Genomic DNA, 16378 nt, shown 5'->3' on the forward strand with positions numbered 1-16378 from the left:
ATGATTCCGAATACAGAATCCGAATGTTGGAACTGATGTTTCAATGAAAGGCGCGTTTTCTTGGGTGGGTATGACATAAATAAAATACAACACGGTGTATTCAGCATCACCCTCAGTCCCAGCCCTCCCGCAAGTCGGATCAGCCTGCGGCCGTCGGGCGATCCAACGCGCGGTCGGGCAATACGGAATACCCAGTGTTGTATTCTATATGTACTGTCCGGAACACCCGTATCGAGTGTTATTGCGGCCTGGGTATGATATAAACAGTTTTATTATGTCACACTGGCCTTGATGATTTACAATGTACGAGTTATTTTACTCGGTAGGGTGTTAGAATTTGAAGACTGGTACATTTTACATCACAAACAAGTTGGTTCAAAAAATACTTTAATAGTAGAATACAATGTAGTTGCAAGAAATACATAACGTAATCCTCCTTAAGCATAAGAGAGGACCACACATTTTATCCCCACATGAAAAAATGTATTACCGGGTAGTATTCAATCTAAAGCAGTTTCATCCATGATGCTAAAAAATAATGATTAGCACTATGGTGTCCCTTTTCCTCTGCACTCCTCTCTTCCTGTGAAACTCTCTCCTTTCTGCCAGGATGCAAATCTCCAACCAGATGTTTAGCTGGCCGCAAAAGACAGTATCAAGTTGGCCAAGCAGTATCCATTGGCCAGACTGCAATTTGATACTGTCTTTTGCGGCCACCTGAACAACATCTGCTTGGAGAATACCAGGATGCTACCTGCCGTCACTGTGCTTCTTTCTGCCCGTAGTCTTGGCCTTACCATCTCTTGTCCTGTGTTTACTATCAGCGTCTGCCGGGCTGCGGTCTCTCCTAGACCTGCGGCTTTGTTTATGTTTTGGACGATGTCTGTCAGACTTGTCCTTTTCTGCACGTTCTGGTACAAAAATATCTGAACCCTGTACATCATTTCGCCCATTTTTGTGATGAGAGGTAGGTTGCGTTGTGAGTTTGGTTTTCCCGTGATCGTCGCCACTGTTTTTCTTTCTTTTCCTCTTCTTCGACGTTTTCCGTCTCTCCCGCTGAGCAGAGCTGTCCGAGTCACTGGAATGTTTCCTTTTCTTGGACACATCTTTCTTCTTGGCTTTCTTCTTCTTTCTGGTAGGAAGAAAATGTACATTGTATCAGCTACTTATCTTCCTGCAAATTAGGTTCATTTCTTACACTTTGGAAAGAACAATGCATTTCTTCTTGTATGGTGAACAAAATGGTAACCGCACATCACACTAAAGGACCATTTGAAATTGATGCTTTGCCTTCTATTTCTAATTATGAAAAATGGTAAGTGATGTGGCACGGGGTACTCTCCAAGCAGAGGTTGTGGGGGATGATTGTTAGCTTTTCATATATGGCCTTTTTTTTTGTCACAACCCCCACCTGGGGTCACGCATGGACCTCTGGCCAATTGGATACTGCCTGGCCAATTTGATACTCTATTTTTGAGACGATCAGGTTGGAGATTAGCACGGGGTTTAGAATGACAACTAGGCAACTGACTTGCGTTTTTTACTCCTGCTCCTCTCTCCCAAGTCCTCGGTACTGGCAGAGCTGCTGAAAGCATCCGGGTACAGCTCCTTGAAGCCACTGTGTCCCCATCTGCACAAAATAACACACAAAACTGTGTCCCCATCTGCACAAAATAACACACGAAACTGTGTCCCCATCTGCACAAAATAACACACAAAACTGTGTCCCCATCTGCACAAAATAACACACAAAACTGTGTCCCCATCTGCACAAAATAATACACAAACAGCAAGAACCTGATTGTTTTTAGAATTGCACCTCCATGTAATCTTAAAACCTCTTGTACTAAAAGTTAGATTTATCATCACATTACCACAAATCCCTACCCTTACGTTTATAAAAGGGTTGGCTGGGTGCCAGACCCTGGCATTTCATAAGCGATAGATTTTTTTTTTTGGGGGGGGGAAGCCTGTGTACCAAGCCCTTTATCTATCACGCCAGAGAGGTGAAAATCAGAGCCAGGGTGCCGACTAGGGCCTGGCGGCTTCTGTGGCCACAGGAGATTATCACTCATTCACGATACCTAATCTTGCCACGTTACAGTGTTGTCACTGCAAAATAAACATTAACAAAGTAGATCAAAACGAGAAGTTTACTGGTGAGATGACGATGAAGCCTGTTGTGATGAAGACAAGTTCACCTGTCTGGATCTGCCTCCTCTGCCTGGTACAGCTTCCTGGTCCAGTAGGAGCTGCCGGGAGAAACTCCCCCAGACGCCCTCACGCTCGTGTCAACACTTCTGTCACTTCTCATTCGCCCACTGCAAGTATACAAAATAATAATTTTGTCTTGACAAGAAAATTGGCAGGGATACACAATCAAAGTTGTAGGGAGTCATGGGAAATTTCTTCAACTTAAGTCAGAGATAAGCAAACACTGGCCCCTAAGAACAGGCATACACATGTAGCTGTGACCATATCAGAAGCTGGTGTGTTACGCTGAAGGTAGATACATGTATCTATGAAGAGCTCAGTATGGCAACAACAATAAAGGAAAATAGATGTATTAGATCCACCAATCATACAACATTCACAGTTTCATCTGTTTGCTCTAGGAAGAGTCATTTCATTTTTATTTATTTATACAGTTTAGCATATCTCCATTTTGGCGCTTTTCGATCGAATTCAAAGCTCCCTGTGACATACATGTATGATGTACATAACATAATAAAAGGTAAATCAAAAGGTAGTTATGATAAAAGAAATGAAAACAGACTAACAAAGTACAGAAAACATACTAAATAAATATGACAAATGATATAAATGATAATGAAACTGAATTTGCATATCAATGTCTAAAAGCAAGATGGAAAATTAAACAAAGAAATCATATTAACTGCTGAGTGAAGAAAAGGTGGTCTTAAAGACACTGAGTGTTCTTGCATTTCTGACATGAGGAGTCTACCTTCTGTAAGGTGAAGTGTCGTTCCTCCTGCTCTGCGTCAGCTCCTTGTGCTGCCTCCACATCTCAGACTCCTCGTGGACCTGGGAACAGACATGTGCCAAAAGATGGTTACTCAAGAAACTTGGAGATGGTCAGACCCTTCAGGTAGCATCCACTACCTTAGCTTAGATCTAACCTCCAGCGATGTAACAGAAATGTGGGTTTGTAACAGTCGATTCCGTGTGTATTCGGTATTGCAAGAGCCAGGAAAATAACACTCAATAATAAACTGTGATCTTAAAATTACAATGCTAGATTTACCATTTTTAGCACAGCAAATTCACAGGGTCTAGGGTACTACTACTTAATCTCACTATTCCTTGAACTGATACTTAAACAGTAAGAAAACATATTTAATACTAGAAAAGTAACATTTGCAAAGCAAATGTATCATGTTTACCTTCGGATATGGTTTGCTCTGTTAACTCAAACACATTCACATACAGTACATGTATATGGTGACAGGAGCCTAAATGCCTACTATAAAATTGCAACATTGTATGTGACCCAACACCAGTTACCATGGCGACAGACGTCAACAAAAGAGGCCATTGGCCAGGTCAGAGGTTAGTGTTTGGAACAGAAGAAGAAGAAGAGGAAGAAGAAATGGAGCAAAAACATGTTTTCCTTCGGTAAACATAACTAGGTCAGGTAATGTTTATTACCTTGTTCATGCTTTCTGTGTGCCTGATGACATTTTTGAGCAGCTGCTTGTCTACAGACGTCTTTCCTCTCCAACCGGCCATGGTGACGTCAGGAAAGATGCCCTTGCTGAAAGTTATAACAGTTAATCAAGAGCAAAATTGAAGAAAAAAAACAATAAATTTTGTCATCATCTTATATAAAAAAATGTATTGGCTGCAAAATAGTGACACAGTCTAAAAGTTTCAAATACAATGCATACATTCAATATTCGTACGATGTGTATCCCTTAAGTTAATGTATACCTAACAAGGGAAATCGTAGATTTCAAACCTCCGGGTTTTGTTTTTCTATTGGTTTAGGTTATTTGTTTGTGTGTAGTATGAAAGTTATGTGCGTAATATGTTTGTATGCCGGTTTGATGGCTACTGACGTTTGGTTCGGTATGGACTGTTGATTAACGCAGTGTTCGAAATACTTTTTTGAGCAAAGTAGCACAGTGTGCTACCTAGGGCAAAAACTAGGTAGCGCAGCAGAATTTTAGGTAGCGCCACGCCCCCCCCCCCATTTGTCAAATTCTATGCACGTGTCGCAATACTATATTTCTTCCAATCATAGAGGTATAATACCTCCATGCTCTAATAAAGTTACTATTTTTGAGGTTTCAACTCTGAAGTAGGAGCTCTGGGTCGAAGCCAAATTACGGGTGCGTGATTTATTCTGGTTTTCTACTGAGAAAAATCGGGACAGTATTTGCGCCGGGCAGCCGGCCATGTACGCGAAATGGTACGCCCAGTATAGCAGCGATCTATTCATGTTTTATGTTTACAATTGTGCAAATTTTTTTACAGAAATTTGATCACATATGCTTAAAAATATTGTTATACTGATGTTAAAAAATATTTTAAGACACTGAATCGCTGGCTGTGATGTGCAGCAGTGTACGTACGCCGCGTAGCGTGCCAGACATTGGCCGTGCAAGCCTATAGAATGCCCCACTTGCGACATAAATTTCTGAGGCTTATCGTGCGCATCGTGCGTATCCACAATTATTCCCATCGTAAACATAGTCACTGGGATCTGAAATGCATACATACAGGATAATTTCCCTTCTTCAGCGGGAGTTTTGTTTATGTTTTGATCGTACACATCAAACTGCCACGCTGGTCTACGCTGCGCGCTGGTCTCGGCTGCACTTCCGGGTTCCATAAATCGACACCATAAATCGACAAAGAAACAAATATTTCCCCCCAAATTTATATTAATTGTGCACTTTTTCACTAGATGTGGCTATGCAGTCCTGGAAAACAGCGTTTAGTGCATATTTTCAAACAGAAAAATCGCGTCCCCGCGCCCTTCATGTTGCCGCCCGGCGATCTCAGCTGAAGCGAACAACCAATCAGAGACGCGTAACGCGGATACGTCATGCAAGATTTGCATACCGCCCGCCCACCGCTTCTGCTGGCTGCTGCCATGCTAGCTACGCGCCGTACTTGAAATAAATTGACGTGTATCGCCGTATTTCTGGAAATAAATGCCGCGACACGAAGATCTAGCGCTGACTCGGCTTGCACCCAGCGTTCAGCGTCACCCGCGCCATTACCCCCGCCGTCATCCCGCGCCGTCATTGCTGCGCCGTCACCCAACGTTTTTATAGGAACCAGACACCCCTCTGTTTGACCCCTTTTGAATGGTAAGACCCAAAACTGAAACCTCCCCATTCCTTAACAACATGGTAAATTCCATTTTCAGCATAACGGGGGTGTCCGGAGCACTTAAAAACCTTTTATTTCGACGCCCATCAACACATATGCAACTAGAGTTCCCCGATCTCATACCTTCGCCAAATGATGTTAATCTTTATGACTGACAAATTATACATTAGATTATTCCCCCCTGATTTAACCTAATTTTCATGAATTATATCATTTTATCATAATCTCAACCAAAAGACAGTCTTATATTAACACACAATGCATTCTAGTATTTCCTAATAAATTATGCAAATGAGGTCCTGATTTGAATGAATTATGTTTAATGATGTTCACCTCAACTTAAGTTTCAAATACCACAAGTATGAAATTCCAGGCAGTTATCATTACATAATTATAAAATTTTCTCATTAATTATGCAAATTAAGTCATTATTAACATAATCAATATCTGCCTGTGTTTCTCTCGTTGTCAATTACCAATGTCACAAGCTTCAATTGTCTTATCATGGAATGCAACTGATTTATAGAATTTCCCCATAAATTATGCAAATTACATCCATATTTGCATAATTGTCACATAATTATTTTAAGCATCACGTAAGCTACCTACATACCAAAAATCACGACGATCCGTCAACCGGTTCTTGAGTTATCCTCTTTTGAATATTTTCAAGAATATATCCCTGCAGTTCCAGAGCAAGCCGCTAGGGGGCCTAAAATCATGTCACTTCTTTCCCAGCACAAGAGCTACCTACCATCCAAATTTCGTCACCCTAGGATGTCTAGATCATGAGATATCAAAACCGGAAGTTCAGCTGCAGTACCATAACAAGCCGCTAGGGAGCCCAAAATCTAATCATTTTGAGGTCTCATCAAGACCTACCCACCTACCAAGTATCAAGACAATCCATCAAGGCCTTCTCAAGTTATCGTGTTTACAGACACACACACACACACACACACACATACACGAACGCCTCTGAAAACATAACCTTCTTGGCGAAGGTAATTAAACAAAAACGTTCTGCATCATCTGCAGCCCAATAGCAATACGTATACCGAACAACAGACCAATCCGTCCAGCCGATCGCGAGAAACAGCTGCTGACAGAAATGTTTCGAACAATAGTAAAACCTCCTCGCGGAAGGATATCTCCTTCCCCGGAGGTAATAATACCTACTCTAACTTACTCTAGAATAATATGTGCCAAAAATGCCCCCCTCCCTCCAACTTCGTACTTCCAAGCCGTTCACACACCAAATTTCCGCAACTGCATTAAAAATACTGCAGTTGTTCTGTCGCACAAAGTCTCTAGATGTAACTGCACCTTTACACCAAGTCTGGAGACCAGTCCGTGTTTAATTCGGAAGAGAGAGATGACAACATAACAACCTCCACACTGGCTGCAAAACTCTGTCTCCCATGCTACTTCCGGTGTGAGAGGGGCTGCGTTTCCGGTCGGATCTCTCCCCAAACTTGTGACATTTCAGAGTTTCACCGACAAGGTTTTGCTTTCACGAGTATGCTTCATCGTTACCGCGATTCTGTGTGCTTCATTTCAGTTGTCTGAAGCTTTTTTTTTCAGCTACTAGTATCCCACAAACGGATGTTTTGAGTAGGTTTGGTAGCTTCCACCCCCCACACAACAAAGTGGTTTAGCCCACTACTGTGTACTGCATCTGTGATGACGTTGCCACGACTTCTGATGACGTCTGTAATACACCACTTCTGATGACGTTTACACAACAGCACGCTGTAACCAGGGTACGAGACTGAACGAGCAGCTCACCTGTTTTCCTCTCACCTGCCGAACGTCTCACCTGTTTTCCTCTCACCTGCCGAACTTCTCACCTGTTCCCTCGTGTGGACCAGCAGGCCAGGGCTTCATATGTTACCTGTACAGGACAGCCGCTAGCTGCAGCTCGCTGTCGGTCTTATACATTTCCTGTACATCATGTAAGCCATGTTCCTTGTATAATGTTATATCTTGTAAGCCATGTTCCTTGCATACTAACTAGTATATCCAAGGACATTGGAACATGCCCTTGGTATATCACGTTTATAAAATAGTGTAGTAGTAGACAAGTATATTAACGTTATAGAAAAGCTTAAGTTTGGTACAATAGAAGGATACCTCCCTAAGCATTAGACAGTAGAGTTGAGTAGATACCAGTTTGATAAGTTGTACCTCAGAAGAACTTGCCATATATTGTACCTGTGACAACTGTTGTGCGATAAACTTTGATTGATTGATTGATTGATTGTCAGGACAACTCAGCCCTCCCTCGGCCCCTGGCCATTGACTCCCTGTTCAGGAAAACTCAGCACCAAGCCCCAGGACAAGTCGGCACTCAGCAGCATAATTTCTCAGCACGTAGTCAGTATTTGGGGCTCCAAGTATCGTAAATTATTTTTCCGCAGCTTGCTATGTCCGGTCTGGGCGGAGTGAGCAGCGAGGCCGCGATGGGCCAGGCGCAGCGGATCTGGGACATGCTGGACGAGCTGGCCGACTCCGACCCGGAGGCCTACAGGAACTTCATCTCCGGGCAGATGCAGCAGGCTAAGGAGGAGGGGCGCCGGGGCTGGGCACCTGTACCCGAGCCCCACATGTGTGTCAGGACAAACATTCAGGTACGTGTTACTTAAACAAACAAACAAACAAACATAAGGGGCGGTGGGGCTGGGCACCTGTACCCGAGCCCCACATGTGTGTCAGGACAAACATTCAGGTACGTGTTACTTCACAAACAAACAAACAAACATAAGGGGCGCCGGGGCTGGGCATCTGTACCCGAGCCCCACATGTGTGTCAGGACTAGCATTCAGCTTCATAACACTTTTCATGATTTTTTATGCCTGTATAACGTGTATATCGACGTGTATAAAAAACACAGACAATAAGGATTGTCTTCTCACCAGCTTTAATACGTTTCAATCCCCAGACATCTTCCTCATAGTATCTCATATCTCCAGAGAAGCAGTAGAAGCTCCAGTCAGAAGCTCTGAGGAAGAAAATCTCTATCATGATAACCTATGTCCTACCATCCTGAAGAAATTATTTTCGCAAGGACATACTAGTAATGTAGCGGGCCAGCAAAATTTTAGCCTGGGTGCCATCCTATTTCAGTAATTATAAGTGGGACTCCCATACTTGCTCCTTAAAAATGATTTTTTTCAGGGAGAAAGTACTTGGCTCACTGCACTAGTATGGGAGCCCTGGTGATGGCACCCAGGCTAGGAAAGTTTATGAGGTTGGTCCAACTCCAAGAAATCATGACACAGAAACATCCTATAATTTTACAGAAACATCTGCAGAAGGACGGACCTGCTAAGGATGCCAGAGTCCTGTACCTGAACATCTGCAGTTTTGACAAAGTGCCGTCTCCCAAGACTGACCAGGACCCTGTCCCTGTCAGCGGTGGGAAGATGTCCACTGGGACAGATGAACAAGGTACACAACAGTGTTAATACATGTACATGTATATTATTATAATATTAGTACCTGAAATGCTAGTTATGAATGGACATTGTAACATTATTCATTCAGATGTTAAGATTTGTGACAATCAAATCAATTAACTGGCTTATATTTCACATTTCATCTATGATTCCCTGTTTTATGTTAATGGCTTGATTAATGTGTTAATGGATGGCTTTCTTTCAGCCTGAAATTCCTCTTTCCTGCTCCTGCACAATATATGCTTCATCACAAATACTAAGTACTAGTACATTTTTTGTACAAGAATAGTTAGGCTAATTTATAGGAGTTTTTGAACTTCAGCTCAGTTGCATTGCTCATACATACATGGTGAGGTTATGTACTGTTTCCCTGTTTTTGCTGTCCAGGGTTGTATGCTGCTGTTCCCATTGTCTTTAACCTGTCTGTTTTTGCTGTCCAGGGCTGTATGCTGCTGTTCCCATTATCTTTAACCTGTCTGTTTTTGCTGTCCAGGGCTGTATGCTGCTGTTCCCATTGTCTTTAACCTGTCTGTTTTTGCTGTCCAGGGCTGTATGCTGCTGTTCCCATTGTCTTTAACCTGTCTGTTTTTGCTGTCCAGGGCTGTATGCTGCTGTTCCCATTGTCTTTAACCCATCTGTTTTTCCTGTCCAGGGCTGTAAGCTGCTGTTCCCATTGTCATTAACCTGTATGTCTGTTCTTGTTGTTCAGGGTTGTATGCTGCTGTTCCCATTATCTTTAACCCATCTGTTTTTGCTGTCCAGGGCTGTATGCTGCTGTTCCCATTATCTTTAACCCATCTGTTTTTGCTGTCCAGGGTTGTATGCTGCTGTTCCCATTGTCTTTAACCTGTCTGTTTTTGCTGTCCAGGGCTGTATGCCGCTGTTCCCATCGTGTTCAACCCCTCCGTGTTACAAGAGGTGGCGAAGGACAGGACAGCGGAGGACATGCTGATCAGCCTTGCTCTGGAGTATGTACAGCACCAGTACAAACTGACGACGTCCTCAAAGTTCGTGAAATGTGAGGAGAAGCTGAAAGGAGATTACAAGACTCTGGTCAAGGCCTTCCAGCAGCTGTCTAAGAAAAGCGACCCCTCGGGACCCGCGGGATCGGGTGACGTCTTAGACTCTCCGCAGTCCGTCCTCCATCAGCTGTCCAACCTGTCCACGGAAACCGAAGACAAGGACGAGCCCGTCATCTCACTAGTGTCTGAGGACAAACCCAAACCAGGGAGAACCAAGTTGATAGAGGAGATCTCCAGCACAGAGACACAGCTTACCAAGCCTGACTTTCACCTCACTGTGAAGGTAAATTTGGATACTAATTAGCTATCCTTTTTTTACCCGTATTGCTTGCAAACTGCCAATTGATGTGTATATAGACTTGTTCTTAACCTTCTTGTTCTATCCACCTTAAACAAATCCACGGCCACCATTTCAAGCGTCCTCACTCAGGTGTGGGGACTGACACGGTCAGCATACTCTGAAAAATCTGTATCCGTGCATGAATATGTATCCGGACACAAATCTGTACACATGTCTGACAGAAATAGATAGATAGATAGACTTGTTGTCATCATGGATGTTTTTATGTTTACCGAAGGAAGGCTCCATTTCTTTTGTTCCAAACACTAACCTCTGACCTGGCCAATGGCCTCTTTTGTTGACGTCTGTCACCATAGTAACTGGTGTTGGGTTACATAATGTAGCAATTTCATAGTAGGCATGTAGACTCCTGTCACCATATACATGTAACATTACATGTATATGTTTGAGTAAGAATTAACAGAGCAGACCGTATCCGAAGGTAAGCATTATGCATTTGCTTTGCAAGTGTTACCTTTCTAGTTTATCATGCATTAATTTTTCCTGTACAGGACGCAGAGGGATCAAAGCCGAGGAGACTTGTGCTGAAGATCACATTACCCCTGGTCAGGAGTGTGTCGGAATGTGAGCTGGACATCTCAGAGGTACGCTTGATGCTTCAGCAACATGTAATTTGTGTAACAAGCGATTGCTGCTTGCTCAGCCAACTGCCTCTCATGTTAATCAAACCGTCAGAGGCAAGTGGCAGGCTGCCATCAAGCCCCAGTATTGCTGTGCAAGCACGTCTAACCCTCGGATGACAGGGAACAACAGACGATAAACCAGATAGTTAGTGAGTGAGTGAGTGAAACCACTTTGTTATTGGTTCCTCAAATAGATGTTTGGGGAAGTTATCCTGTAGCAGTTCCTAGTATATATTCCTATTAGGCCACACCAATTTAATTTGTTGGTTCTCGGATTCGCCTCTTCATTTTTTTCTGATTTGCAAAAAAAAAAAATTTGATTCTGGTCCTGAATCAACTGAAAAATGCTCATGTTTTGCCCCCCAACAGTTGAGGAAAGTCCTTTTCTTCCTAGTTGTTACAGTTTTCCCATCTATCATTGCAGTGGTTTGATTAAAAGTTCAAAATTCAATGTTTAAATTTTAACCCAGCCTTTTGTGTTGACTTCATGGCTCATTTTGTAGCATTTAAGCCTATAATAGGATGCCTAGACCTGTTTTTATTTTTATTTTTTTTCGCCCTGTTGCTTCATATTTTTTCTGAAAAAATCCGAGAACCAACAAATTAAATTGGTGTGGCCTTAATAAAGATATCCTCCAGGAAGAGATTTTGGTCGGGATACTCGTAGCCAGGATTTCTTTCATTGGCCTCCTAAGACTAAGAAATCCTAGCCACTTCTAGCCCCGACCAAAAGCGTTGCTTGGAGAATATTCCTTACCGTGAGTTTGAAAGTCTTATGTCTATATCTGTATATCCGGGATAACTGCCCTTCAACATGGCACGGCGGCAGCTGGCTACATTACACTGAACGACATGTTACACCTAACCCTTGAACATCTAACTCTAGACATTGTTTAAAGCTATCTAATGATGATGTGTCCCCCTGTGCAGGACCATATGGTGTTGGAAGTCCCTGGGAAGTAGAAGTAGTAGTACTGTAGTGACTGGTTTATTGTTAGATCGGCCTTGCAGCCACAGTTGAATTGTGCCTAGCCTGTGTATACACAAGCTCTCGGCTGGAGGTTAATGACCCCCACCCCAACCTAGGGCGGCGGCCGCCAGGAGCGCGATTTAGTCAGGCTAAATTGTGCCAAACTTTACAATAAATTCATAAAATACAGAAAATTTCCAGTAAATTCTCGTGTCCCCCTGTGCAGGACGATGTGGTGTTGGAAGTTCCTGGAAAGTACAAACTGGAGACAGCTCTGCCACACAGCATCGACGAGGAACGTGCAGCTGCCAAGTTCAGTGTCAAGACTTCTTTATTAACAGTAACAATGCCGGTCAAGATGGACTCCAATGGGCTACAGTCATGATGACCTCATGTGTACATGTGTTACACAAACTCTACCAAGTTGCCTACATTCCTATGTCTTCTTCAAGTTGCCTTTACACTTTAAAAGTGTTTCTGTATATCTGAGAGATGAAATAAATGAATTGATACGATATACTAGTATACAATTTATATAATTGTATTCTGCATGTCTCACAACCATGTTTGAGATAAATAGATAGCAAAGTTCTTTGATCACAACCATTTCTTTTTCACGAGCCAGCATTTTGATGACCGTCTGTCATCTTCATCAGTGCAATTCTGACTGGTTTGCTGTGCACTGACACTAGATGTTACTTGGTGCATAGTGCACTACAGGTGTTACATAGTTCACAGTGCACATGAAAAATAAATGGTTGTGATCAAAGAACTTTGGTATTCAGTTGTTTACCAATGAAATTATTTACACATGTTTGAAATGCATTGTGTGTTTTGTAACATTATGTCACAAAGCAGTGAAGATATACTGGTACTAAATTTTTGAATTAAAAGCCTTATGAATTTAGATATGGTACATCAGAATAAACCTCTATGCAATTCCAAACAGATGGTGGAATTTTTTCTTTATTGAGAATGTAAGACTTTGTGTTACATCGCTGAATCAGGCTGCTTACACTGTATGTTTCATGAAGTGTTTATAACAGCACAATTCTGGTGGAGCAAATTGCTGGTGCCATTCACCACACATTACAGAACACATTATACTCGTAGGAAATTCAAACTCTTACTACTGGATAAATTACGGAGATAATATCCGGACATTTTGAGAAGGGCCTGCATGGGGGGGGGGTGATTACGAATTACGCAAAATTTTCGCCCCCGATTACGAATTACGTTAAAGTCTCACAGCTGATTACAACTTTACGATTTGCGGCTAATGTCCTATTACGAATTACGCTGATTTTTGCGGAGGCTGCCTACGAATTACGAAGTCTAAAACGGCCTGATTACGCCTTACGAAAAAGGGCTTGCAGGCCCTCTTTGAATGACATCCATCCACTCTTCTTCAGCATCACAATTGAACTAACAGAACTCGATAACGCATGTATGAGCAACTGGAAAAAACGGTTAAACATGACAAGGTCCATAAGGTCATTGTTATGTAAAGTGTTAGGGTATCAAGTTCTGCTGAAGAAGAGTGGTGGATGTCACTCGAAACATTCATCAACACATTATAGTTTTTTACAGAACTCATTACACATTTCAAAACATGTCTGCACACTCATTGATACACACAAAGCAATATAAAAAAATACAGTGCATGTTGTGTAACATTTAACTATTCGTTCAACCAAGGACATTGGTTCAACACTTGTTTGTTGCATAATCAAAAATCAAGACAACTTCAAGTTGATTCAAATTAGCAACATGAGAAGAAAATCATTGTAGAGTATGATGATTGTATGAAATGATTCATAGATCATATCTTCAAATCAATTGAAGACAGGCCCTGGCTTTTGGTAAGAACAAGGACAACACTGACAAGTTGACATTTGTTTCAACCTAGAAGAACGTTTTCTGCATCAAGTTATACCTGCACAGAATTGCAAAATCGGACATGAACGAAAAACAGTTTCATTACATGTTTACCTGAAGAAGAACTTCACAAACTTGTCAGAAACTTTCAAAAATGGCGCCACTTTCTTCCGAAAATCTGATTGGCTAGCATGGGGCTCTCGTTCCCGGGATGACCCCTGCAGGACGTAAACAGCCCTGCGCACGAGAGCGGAGCCGAGCCGACCCTTGCATGTGGAACACCCGCCAGCTGATCCAGGTGAGGTGGGAAACACATTTTACCGACTTAATCAGAACGGGTACGACTTCATGGCAACTTGTGAAGGTCTAGGGTCGTCCTGGTGTAATGTTAATTGATTGAATTCACTAATGACTAGCTACGTACACTACGGAAGGGCCCCGCTAAAATGGGGAGGGGGGAATTTTAAAACGATAGGGGGACCCCCTTTGCAGTTACCGAAAACACCTGTCAAAAGTTCGTGATTCCAGGAGTCCAAGACTTTATGATTCAAGTCGTTGTTGTTGTTGTTGTTGTTTTATCCAGATAGTGTTGGTGGGTTGACAGTGCTTTAATTTTTCCTGAAAATTTTTTGCCATATTTTGTTAACGCAAGGATATTGAGGATAACGCAAACTATATCGCTGAACTTCGTTTACTTCAAGTTCAAGGGCAAGGTTACTAGTAATTAAGGTAAGAATGAAGCTTAAGAGAAGTGTCAAAATTTCTAAGGATCGCCTTTTATTACTTATGCAAATTTATTATGGTGACAACTTTTCAGCACACTTTTATGCAAAGAGAAGTAACATCTGTGTCCATAATATCACCAGGGTCCATAATATCGCCACCTTGAGAAACAGTGTGCTTAAAGATATTTTTACTGCAACATACCCTACTACATTTGATGTGTGAAGGAGTGCATACCAAAAGTATGTTGCAGTAAAAATATCTTCAAGCACACTATTTCTCAAGGTGGCGATATTAATTATTATGGACCCTGGTGATATTATGGATACAGATGTTAAACGTTTAAGAATGCAGAACTATTTGTACAAAAGCAATGATGATGGTATTATTTTTTTGGACATGTCATGACAACAAACTGCACAGATTTTGCACACTAGTTCATCTGGTCTGGACTCTCTTTGGGGAACAAGCAGGACATCAGACTAGTCAACTAACCTTTGGTCTACTACAAACACTAGTTGTGGCCTAGTTGTCCTACCATCAGGGCTATCCCCAACCAATGAAGCAAAGGTGCTCCCCCTCTCCCCAACATCCTAGAACCCATCCCAAAATGTTCAAATTTAGGGTTTCTCTTCACATTTGCATGAAAATTTTCTGCTTTTCTCCTCAATTGATTAGGGAGCACCTCTGTCCTAAGAATTTCTGGGGAGACCCCTGTACCATCTATTCCTTCAACGAGAAATTACAAACAGGGAGGGACAATGTACAGTTCCGAACACCTTCAGCTGAAATTAAGGTGTGATCAGATAGATACTTTAAAAAAAAACCCTTTTCCAAAATCACCATCAAAATGACACAGCCTCACCTGTCCAGAACCTAATCTCCAAGCAGATCCTAGGGTGGCAGATACAGAAGCTGGTGTGGTAAATGGGCTATACAGATACAGATACACAGTTCCATGGTTGATCTCTGTTCTACAGTGAGAATGTTCCGGCACCTGAGGTTCCTACAGACCTGTAGACATGGGACCTGGCAGCCAGTCACTAGGAGGTTTTCAGGTCAGTATGTGTTTAAAGTTAAAACTTAAGATCCAACACAAAAAGTTACCTAGTGCTTTCGACCAGTCACTCTGGTCTTCCTCAGTAGACTGACCCAGTGAAGCTTGTCACGTGGCTTCTTTGAAGTGTGACGTCAACACTGGGTCAAAGGTATCTGGTAGACAATGTCAGCCCCTGTCGCGGTTGAGTGAAGGGTGATGGGCCCTTATGTCTACCAGATACTTTGGCATCACACTTCAAAGAAGCCACGTGACAAGCCTCACTGGGTCAGTCTACTGAGGAACACTAGAGTCGAAATCTCTTGGTGAGAGAACTTTTTGGATCAAAAGTTTTAACTTTAAACATGTAACTACCAACACAGATGAACTTTCATGACAGGTCATCAGTATGTGTTCTGGTTTTGTGCCCTTATCCATCTTTGAATGTTGTCATAGTATATTTCCTTCTGATGATGTTGATGGATCTTAGATTCCTCTATATTCTGACAAGCAATTCTTAACACATCAATGGTTCTCTTCAGACCTCATCAAAGTCCTCCCTGAGGTGAGAAATGCGCTGGCAAACGGGGAGCCTGTAGTAGCCTTGGAAAGCACAGTCATCACACATGGCATGCCCCATCCACACAACATCAGGTAAGGCACATCACACATGGCATGCCCCATCCACACAACATCAGGCACAGTCATCACACACGGCATGCCCCATCCACACAACATCAGGTAAGGCACATCACACACGGCATGCCCCATCCACACAACATCAGGTAAGGCACAGTCATCACACATGGCATGCCCCATCCACACAATATCAGGTAAGGCACATCATACATGGCATGCCCCATCCACACAACATCAGGTAAGGCACATCACACACGGCATGCCCCATCCACACAACATACAGGTAAGGCACAGTCATCACACATGG

The 16378-nt window shown here is 42.5% G+C and overlaps 3 protein-coding genes across 5 annotated transcripts in view; 2 read left to right on the plus strand and 1 right to left on the minus strand.

The window, feature by feature from the left end:
- Positions 1–206: 206 nt before the first annotated feature.
- LOC109484023 (uncharacterized protein C11orf57-like) lies at positions 207–7014 on the minus strand. 2 transcript variants are annotated; one of them, XM_019787191.1, is made up of 6 exons: positions 6618–7014; positions 3670–3775; positions 2966–3045; positions 2202–2321; positions 1532–1630; positions 207–1132 (listed from the first exon to the last, which is right to left on the minus strand). In XM_019787191.1, exons 2-6 carry the CDS (start codon positions 3748–3750, stop codon positions 751–753), a joined length of 762 nt encoding a protein of 253 aa, XP_019642750.1. In that variant the 5' UTR covers positions 3751–3775; positions 6618–7014; the 3' UTR covers positions 207–750. The 2 variants fall into 2 exon arrangements, with proteins under 2 accessions (XP_019642750.1, XP_019642749.1); XM_019787190.1 differs by having other exon boundaries at positions 208–1132; positions 6688–7013.
- Positions 7015–7256: 242 nt separating this feature from the next.
- On the plus strand, positions 7257–12460 carry LOC109484021 (PIH1 domain-containing protein 2-like). Of its 2 annotated transcripts, XM_019787187.1 has the most exons (6): positions 7257–7316; positions 7782–7991; positions 8664–8811; positions 9688–10124; positions 10694–10786; positions 12022–12460. In XM_019787187.1, the coding sequence occupies exons 2-6, from the start codon at positions 7788–7790 to the stop codon at positions 12178–12180; spliced, it is 1041 nt and encodes a 346-aa protein (XP_019642746.1). In that variant the 5' UTR covers positions 7257–7316; positions 7782–7787; the 3' UTR covers positions 12181–12460. The 2 variants fall into 2 exon arrangements, with proteins under 2 accessions (XP_019642746.1, XP_019642745.1); XM_019787186.1 differs by lacking the exon at positions 7257–7316 and having other exon boundaries at positions 7521–7991.
- A 1419-nt stretch (positions 12461–13879) lies between these two features.
- Positions 13880–16378, plus strand: part of LOC109483989 (pseudouridine-metabolizing bifunctional protein C1861.05-like) — a 26276-nt gene continuing 23777 nt past the window's right edge. Inside the window, exons 1-3 of the mRNA XM_019787146.1 lie at positions 13880–13971; positions 15377–15454; positions 15975–16086. Of these exons, the coding sequence (XP_019642705.1) occupies positions 15382–15454; positions 15975–16086 (185 nt within the window). The 5' untranslated portion in view covers positions 13880–13971; positions 15377–15381. The remainder of the gene's footprint in view (positions 13972–15376; positions 15455–15974; positions 16087–16378) is intronic.

The sequence above is a fragment of the Branchiostoma belcheri genome, unplaced genomic scaffold, assembly GCF_001625305.1.
Source record: "Branchiostoma belcheri isolate BF01 breed outbred unplaced genomic scaffold, Haploidv18h27 scaffold68, whole genome shotgun sequence".
Taxonomy (NCBI): Eukaryota; Metazoa; Chordata; class Leptocardii; order Amphioxiformes; family Branchiostomatidae; genus Branchiostoma; species Branchiostoma belcheri.

Coding starts and splice junctions, on each gene's coding strand:
- LOC109484021 (XM_019787187.1), top strand. CDS start 7,788: ATGTCCGGTCTGGGCGGAGTGAGCAGCGAGGCCGCGATGGGCCAGGCG. Junction 8,812..9,687: donor CACTGGGACAGATGAACAAG/GTACACAACAGT, acceptor TTTGCTGTCCAG/GGCTGTATGCCGCTGTTCCC. Junction 10,125..10,693: donor ACTTTCACCTCACTGTGAAG/GTAAATTTGGAT, acceptor TTTCCTGTACAG/GACGCAGAGGGATCAAAGCC.
- LOC109484023 (XM_019787191.1), bottom strand. CDS start 3,750: ATGGCCGGTTGGAGAGGAAAGACGTCTGTAGACAAGCAGCTGCTCAAA. Junction 3,046..3,669: donor ACACAGAAAGCATGAACAAG/GTAATAAACATT, acceptor GTCTGTTCCCAG/GTCCACGAGGAGTCTGAGAT. Junction 1,631..2,201: donor GAGGAGGCAGATCCAGACAG/GTGAACTTGTCT, acceptor TATTTTGTGCAG/ATGGGGACACAGTGGCTTCA.